The 8,763-nt window shown below is 39.6% G+C and overlaps 1 protein-coding gene across 1 annotated transcript in view; it reads right to left on the bottom strand.

The window, feature by feature from the left end:
- Nucleotides 1–599: 599 nt before the first annotated feature.
- The window catches only part of LOC111269417 (WD repeat-containing protein 26), a gene marked incomplete at its 3' end in the record, with an annotated part of 18,690 nt that continues 10,526 nt past the window's right edge, over nt 600–8,763 (bottom strand). Inside the window, 8 exon segments of the mRNA XM_022848999.2 lie at nt 600–893; nt 1,135–1,343; nt 4,455–4,585; nt 4,781–4,915; nt 5,327–5,578; nt 6,421–6,597; nt 6,795–6,945; nt 7,380–7,582. Coding sequence (XP_022704734.2) covers nt 600–893; nt 1,135–1,343; nt 4,455–4,585; nt 4,781–4,915; nt 5,327–5,578; nt 6,421–6,597; nt 6,795–6,945; nt 7,380–7,582 — 1,552 coding nt within the window.

Genomic DNA, 8,763 nt, shown 5'->3' with positions numbered 1-8,763 from the left:
AACGAGCGAAATTGTGGAGCCGAACCTATAGACAAATAATTGGTTATTTCTAAAGTTACCGCGGCGTGAAAATCAGCAGACTGCGAGATCTAAATTTTGTGCGAGTATACTTTTTGCCACACTTGCACGTTGTCTGTTTCATTACTCGCTCAGGATAGCTAAGAGATTTTCGTATCAGGTATGACAATACCCAATACATCTATTTCCGTGTACCGTTTCTGATAGAGGATATTATGGCATCGTTGTTATGAACATACATACACATGCACAGAAACAGACGTTGGGCTTAAGCCCAAAGAACAAAGCATATATAATGGGATCGATTATCTTCAGACGGTTATTCGCTCAAAGGTCAGTCAGGTCAATGCAAAGAATGATCTGATATCATCGCGAGGCAGGCGGGGGTGCAGTCTGTCTGCTGTGCCTGTGTTTGTGCTTCCTGGTTCATTGCACGTAGCTCTTTTCTGCATTTTCAGCGGCATTCCCACGCTTCCTCTCTGTTTATCTCCCTTCCTTTGGATTTCACATACACTCATCATCAGTGAGTACACGGAAGTTCGTAAGTCAGACGAAAGCGATAATCTCGTGCGTTCGGTCACCTTGTCCGGCTGGGCCACCGGCGTGCGAAGAGTCCCTGTCAGGCCGAGGGGAACTGTCTCGCGTTCCGGAAATGCCATCGTGAACAGGGCCGTGTGGCACTTGCGTTGATGGCGCCGGGGGCTGCCTGGACGGGTCAAGAGGCCCCCAGATACGTACAGTGGCGTCGTCCGATACAGATGCAAGGATATCGGTAAATTGAGGGTTCCATGCAACACAATTCACGGTGCATGTGTGACCTTCAAGGGTGGCAATCGGTGTTTCCTTGCAACGATTGAAGATGTACACGTTACTGTCTGTATCGGAGAAGTACATTCAGAATAGAAAGAAAGGCGAGAATCAGATATACTGATGATATTATGTTCATTTGAAGTGTGATGTGATAATACAAATCAGGTAAGAACCTATGGTACAACCATTATATGGCTATCACTGATGAGTTACTAATCTTGGCTAGCTGGCTTGTTCTGCAACAAGAATAAAAATACAGAACATAACGACCGACAAAGAATGTAATAGAAAAGTGATACTGTTCACCTTCACTGCCGGATGCGATGAATTTCTCATCAACACCACCGAAGCACGAATTAATGGTGAAATACCCCTGACTCATGCCGCGGAATTTCATGAGTAGAGTCTTGTCACGAATGTCCCATAGATGTATGCCTTGGTGCGAAAGATTTATCAAGGCAAATCGATCAGTTTTGTCCACCGAGAACGACATAATCGAGTGATCTTCTACCACTCTGAAAGAACGACAGTAAAAACAAACCCGTACGTCAACTTCGAGGATTACAAACAACCAATATAGGCATACATTTCTTGATTGCACAAGAGAACTAGGAATGAACATATCGGAAATAACATACATACATTGCTCGCGAGTACTATACATTAATGATACGCTTCAAATCTTATACATAAAACTTTTCGTTAATATTTTATCGAGATCTCGTTGTTTATATTTTTTTTTGTTGTTGTTTATATTCTATTTTTTTTTGTTTACCAAATAATTACATACTAAACATGCATAATGACCAAATGTTGTATATAAAGGGCGAAATATTGGAACAAGAGGATTAAAGTAACACTTTTGCGTAAGTGCACCACCAGAATAAAGCCCTTTTCAGAAGGGCTTAGTGTGGGATTCAGCCCCGACGGCTGAATCTATTTCTGCCGAGACCACCTCCCATTAGTTCTCAATTCCTTTTTTGAGCATCGCTCTGAACCGGCTCGGTTCTTTATTTAACAGTACGACGGGTTGCTACGGGTTGCCGACATACCCAGTAGGCTCCTGGTGACTCGAAGGAGCCTATTGGGTATGTCGGCCATTTGTTTCGCAGGTTCGTTCACCCCTCGACGCGCTTGTTCCTACACGACAGTTTATCTTTTCTGTTTCTCACGATAGTTTTTTTTTTTCTGTGTTTCCCGAAGTTCTTCACTTCGGCGCGCCCAATTTACCTGCTGAAAGGTTCTTTGGCCAGGGTAACTCCCTTTTTTATAATTAGTAAATCTGTGTACGAATCCTTGGAACCACATTTCACCGCATACCACAGGTTTAGCTTCGCTGCCCTAGTCTTCATCGATTTGAATGTTTCACATTTGACGAGCGTCTAAAAGGTATCATCTTCGTTTCCCATAACGTGATGAATGCAGCTTGCGAAAAATGTTCTACTTATTTTGTGACGGAAGGCCTGAAATTCGCCATACCCGGTGAGAAATTGTGTTATACAATAAATCGAGTCTTCGCGCGGACTAGTCATCCAGTCACTAATATTTGATGTAACGTTGCTCGCTTTGCACCGAGACGTCTATTTGGAATTGCCTTCTATTTATCTCGCCATGTTCACCACCCAGTGATGCTTAACGTACAAGTGGTCTTTAAAAAGTTTCCTTTTTCCACATATCTTAAGTTTTCAGGAAAATGTACTTAGGCAGAACTATGACGCCTAAGGTAATCGCAGCTAGTTTTGTTAGTCTGTACCACCCTTAACACGGCGATATGTTGTATTTTACGCAGCTAGGCTTTCTGGATTTTGGTCGATTAAGTAAAAGAAGACCAACGCTCCGAGACGCGTAATCTGTTCCATTACAGACATCAGCAATCGTCTTACCACTTAATTCTGTCTATATTAGGCAAAAGTTTAATTAGATTGGTCGTGGTTTCAGTTGCTTCTTCTGACGCAGCCTTTACATGGAGGATTCCGCGCTTGGTACGACACAAGTAGGCCAAATAGCGACCTGTCTTGACGGTCCTTATCTCTTCTCTTGCCAGAGAACTGGATATTTGGGCACCTTTTTGATTCGATCAGTAGAATTGGCTAGCTTTTGACTACTAACTAAAGGAAGGAACTAAGGAACTAAAGGAAGACCACTGTTACTCATTCACATCAAAACCTTGGCGAACGTTAGCTCGCGCCTATAACTCCTGGAGGCATTGTGCGCCAACTGTTAACATCAAGTTGTCAGCCCACGTTATTAGGTCTACATCCAGCAGGTTTTCCAAGCGAAGTACCCCAGGCAATGTTTTGTAGGCAATGTTCTACAATAGTGGCCCGATCGTCAAACGCTAGCCGTCATAGAAAATATTGATACGTTGCAGTCGATTTCCCTGACACTTGGAGGTCATGGCTGCAAGGTGTGACGTCTAATTTTTTTAGCTTGTTTAGGACTAACCTCTAAAATAGACTGTTGAAGGTGTTTTCACGTACAACAAGATTCTTAGAAAGTCTTAATATTCTGATGTTATTGCTTCTTTTGATATAATCCTGTAAAATCGTATTTGAGACCAAATTTTTTCCTAAAGCCATATTGCACGTTCAATCAGAGAAGTCAATAGTCCCCGGCAATGCCTCGCAATCATACCTCTAGGGTAACCTGGGAACTCTTGACCAAAATTTTCAGGAGACAGACTGACCGAAAAATACAGTCTAGGTTGAATGAGCATCAGTTCTTTTTTTCCGCTGCTCTGGGAGGTCGCTCTATGGCATCATCTAGGAAATAAACCTCTGCAAGAAGTTTTGGATACTCCTTGAGTTTAGTGGCAGCTGGTGATATACCGTCCATTTCAGGAACATATTCGCAGCTTTATACGCTTATTATTAGTACGCTAACCTATGATTTCCTCGAAAGTAACCTCTACCATTTCCTTCTCTTTACCTACACGTCTCTCGTGTCTAGTTCTGTTGAACTTCATGTTGCTGAGGAACTGCTGCAGGACTTTTCTGATTTCTTTGTTCTTTATCTCTATTTTTAGTTTTACCTTTTGTCTTTTCTCTTAAAACTCTGTCCAGCCTTCCCCAACGCTGTTTAATCCACGTTATAAAATTTTATTTCGAACTCGAATTTTGAAGTAGATGTACTTTCAAAATACGACAGCCTTTAGATTTAATAAAATAAAGACCATGTTAAAAGTAAAAAGAGTTCAAAGTAAAAACAAATATACATAGATTAGAATATAAAGGGACAACGAAGGGCTAAATACTGTTTTGCAAAAAATTGCAGAATTCAATATATTAAACAAAAACAATCGTAAAAAAGATTATAGTTTAAATCTCTCATATTTATATTTGAATTACCATTAGTATCTTATATTTTACTCATTACCTGCTAGTTTTATAGTAAATATTTTGTTTTTCTAGTGTCTTTCACTACTCCTTTCAAACTGGAATGTTAGTCAATTTTTTAGTTATTCGCTTTATCATTTAACAAGTGTCGATAATTCATGATAATGAAGTTGGAATGAAAGTTGGAAGAACTTATTATCATAAGTTCTTCCAACTTTCTGCAACACCATCACTGTTATTGGTGCAACAATAGGTAGAGGATCTAGGAATAAATATTAGTCGTGTTCTTACATGTGCTCATCTTGCATGTAGTCAAAATTATAGCCCTTAATACGGTTATGGCTATCAGCGCCAAGAACGGTTCGTCCATCGCTGAGACACTGAAGACCTTGGAGTCGCACCCCCTCCCAGTGATCAAGCACCTGTAATGTTGGCGCCGCATATCAACGGAATTAAAAAAAAAATTAAAAACAGATCGAGAACATTAATCAGAATCACTAACAGAACTGATGAATCGTCAAGAAGCTTTTTAATCATTCATTTGGCGACTTCATATATAAATATATGCATTTAATTATTAGAAATTACAATGGGTAAATTGAAATCAACAACATTACTTGTCCCGAAATATCACATTGATAAAACTGTCCTTTGGTGCCCCCACAAACAAATTTGGTTCCGCCAGCTTGCCACGCGCATGTGGTCAGACTGTCTTCAGCTGAATGACTCATCTTGCAACGAAGTTCTCCCGACTGAAAGTGAAGTCACAGTACCATACGCATGCGTTTCATGTTTGTAAAAAAGTCTTTCGAATTTGTACATGAGTATAGACCTAAAATGAGTACGTACAAGGTAATGATGAAACGATGAAGCGGTTAAACGTATGATACAGCGATTACAAAGATAGACCAATGTACTTGCTAGCTAAAAAATTATTATTGGGGCATCAAACTCGCAAAATAAAACGCAACTTTAAGCCCCTCAGTCTGAAGCTAGAAAGAAGATTCAAGATAATACAATGTTCGATTCTGCTTTCAGCTAACGACATATATTTGTGTAAATACTAAATGAATTTCTTTATCACCGTTATAACATAGCATGACACTAGCAATTCAACGCTGCGACGTGCTCGTAGGCCGTATACTAAATAGTACGTTACTCACAATTGTATTCCAAATCCACAAATCCGCGGAGCCTTGAAAACCACAAACAAGCAACATGGAATCATCAGGGCTCCAAGCGATGCAGCTGACTCCGAATGTATGACCGTCCAGGCTCATCTGCCGACTTAGTTCGCGCGTTTGGGGGTTCATTTGCCATATTATCACGTAGGAGTCCTTTGAACCTGTGGCCAACCGAAGACCGTCGTGACTCCACACGCACACCCAAATTTCGTCGGAGTGATCAGTGAGAATCTGAGTAATGAAAAAAAAACACACATCGTTAGCGGGCGCCCGCAAGTGCTCACAACAAACGAGACTGAGTACAAGAGTTTTCGGTCAATCAGGAAATGCGTCTGTTTCAATTAAATTGAAAGTTTGCTTTATTGATGACGTTGGTAGCAATTGCAAGGAATCAACGAAGTAATATATGACAAAACAGAGTTAACAAAAATAAATATTAGCAATGATGATGGGAAAATAAGACTAATAGATGGAAAGCAGGACGTTTTTGTTTAATTCAGTTTATTTAAGTAAACTGTTTAAGATTAAGGGGCAGTTTATATATATTTGGTTTTGTTGACTCTATTTTTTCATATATTACCTTGTTGATCCCTCGCAATTTCGCTAGTTACCAACGTCATTAATTAAGCGAATTGAATTATATATAAAAATAAAAATTGAGAGTGAGAGAGTGTGTGTGTGTGTGAGAGAGAGAGAGAGAGAGAGAGAGAGAGAGAGAGAGAGAGAGGTCATCTGGAGGATGTTTAACGAGAATCTGGGAGAGAGTTCCATTCTATAGAAAGTTGGATCTTGATAAAGCTGTTGGTAACGGAATTCAGGGCTGAGGAGAATAAACAATGTCTTAGAATGTAGCAACCACACCATTAAGACCGATGCAGCAGAGGGCTCAGGTGTACTAGTAACTTAATGACGTAGTTTCTCAGATTGAAAGATATTGGGAAGGATATGAAATTAACGGTAAGTAAAATCAAAGGAAGCAGAGCTACGTAAATCTAACATTCCGATTTGCCAGAATACGATTTGCAGGTTCCTAGTCAGCAGGACAGACACCTAATTGAAGTCAATGTGATTACCTGCTGAGTGTGACAAGGGAAATCGTCTTTAACGCAGGTATGATCGCTAAGAAGGGAAATTCCTTCAAGCATTTGTAGATCTCGAACTCCGTCGTCGTTCGTAAGCGGAGCCATACCACGGATAGGTTGATCGACCTTATTGTGCAGTTCGCATCGTTCCACCTGATACGCTTGGGCCTGAATAAATGGTCAGTGAATACGACGAGCAAGATTAGGTTTTTTCCTTTATACCAAATTCACTGTAGTTGTGTTATACAAATACGGATACTATTAAGCAGCTTCAGCGGTAAGTGACTCTAAAAAAATGAAATATCGATCAAAAGTACAAAGCACCATTTATAATTACGGCACGGGACGTATATCAATTTACGCACTTTGGCAAGTAGAGAACGTAATCGTCTCGGTGGCAGCATAATGCTGGCAGGAAGGAATCGTTGCAATCGTTCCATAAGAAGGTCCCGAGCCTCCGTCACATTTGAACGATGGAGGAGAAGTTCGGGATTATCCGGAGACATCATTAGATAACTGCAAACGTTTATAAAAGCCACTATTTAGTGAGAGCATTCTCGTTGAAAGAACCTTATATACTTGCTATGATTAGAAGACTACAGTTGACTATTATGCTGGCCTCAATCATAGACGTTTCTTTTACATAAATAAACCTAACAATGGAACACAACTATAAATTACTGGTACTTCTCACACGAGGTTATATCTTCAACAGTTGAAGTCTTATTCGAAAGGTGACACTACCATGATATTTTGGATTACACTTCAGCATATGTGACAAAAATTTAGCTCCGTGTGGATAAAATTATATCAGTTAATAAACCATGTTACATAATCAATTTAGGTTGTTTCACCTTATCCTAGTTTGTGAATAGCACTAATGTAAAATATATTTTTTATACGTTATCTATTTGGAATTGAATGAGAAAACGCATTTGACTGCTGCTTACCTAGATAGTTGATGAACCCTTTCTATGTTGTGCTTCAGAGGACTCAGCTCGGTGCGAAGACACGCTAGAGCGTCCATGGTTTTGTTTTGTACGAGAAATTCTAGAAATTTCTCCTCAAGTAGAAGGAAGCGCATTTTCTTACTTGCATTCGACCCGACAAGTAAATGTTCCAGGTCGGATAGATCGTCAATAGCTTGATCCAACTAAGCGGACAGAAGTTGATAATAACAATAACATTTATTTGTTATTTGTTTCTTTAAGTACTGAAAACTATTTTTACAGAAGATCAATAAGAAAGTTCCCTCCTCCCTTCTGTAGGTACTTTTCGATAGAGCGAAATGATTTTCTAAGAGGTTTTAGCTACGTCCTAGAGTTTGTCAACGGAGACAATCCGCTGAAAAACACACAAAAAAAGCACACCCTGGAAAAACATATCCCTGGAAAGGTTTTGTCGAAATTTACAGTGGTTTTCGGATAAGATACGCATTTTTAGGAAATTGTTTTTTGTGGACTCCCACCAGCCAATGCTGTTTCGTTTTACTGAGATCAATCAGTACCAGCAGATCACCTTCTCATCTTGCGACAAAATGTCTAACCGCAAAAGCCTTCCAACATCAACACGGTTCAGTAGATAGGTCCAGAAATGGCTATTAGAAATACGACAGCATTTGACATTAAGATCAATAGTAGGCCACATTCCTGTCAGTGTTTTCGGGAAAAATTGGTACGGACTAACAACACACTGTGTTTTTATGTTTTTTGAATTTAAATTAACACATGAATTGATCACATAGCAAATAGAGTGAAATAGCTTGCTGAGACAAATGGCAGCATTTCAGTTGCAATGGCAGTCAAGCCTGCTTACGTCACGAAATTAACAGGGTGCCTAATTGATGCGGCAGCCTAACTGGCCCATTTTATTTATTATAGAAGAGTTTATTAAAGTCGACTGCTATTGCGGCAGTGTCAATCTATTGATATTATGTTTTGGCCTCTTTTCACCTCTAACAAAAAAAAAAAAACACGTAGACACATTTTATTCGAATTCGGTGAAAAAGTTAATTTATTATGTGTATGCCATTTTTGTCCATGAACTTTTTATCTCCCATCCAATGAATGTATTTCTTGTCGATAGGAATTCTAAAGTCTGGTGTCGGGACACTCTTCAAACTAAATTTTGAAACCTTCACTACTATAATTTACGACTATTCATGAAGGAACAGATGGCCATCCATAGTTGCAAGGTCTATCGATTACTGTGAACATAAACGAGCCTTATCTTCAATGCTGCTATGTACGGTCTGGCATTGTCTTGGAAAAAGGTAACTTTGCCCTGTCTGTTAGATTTTCATGGGACAACCTCGTTCAATCAGTACAATTGAGC

Source organism: Varroa jacobsoni, unplaced genomic scaffold, assembly GCF_002532875.2.
Source record: "Varroa jacobsoni isolate VJ856 unplaced genomic scaffold, vjacob_1.0 scaffold_1385, whole genome shotgun sequence".
In the NCBI taxonomy this organism is placed as follows: domain Eukaryota; kingdom Metazoa; phylum Arthropoda; class Arachnida; order Mesostigmata; family Varroidae; genus Varroa; species Varroa jacobsoni.
This window is presented reverse-complemented; position numbering and strand designations above follow the sequence as displayed.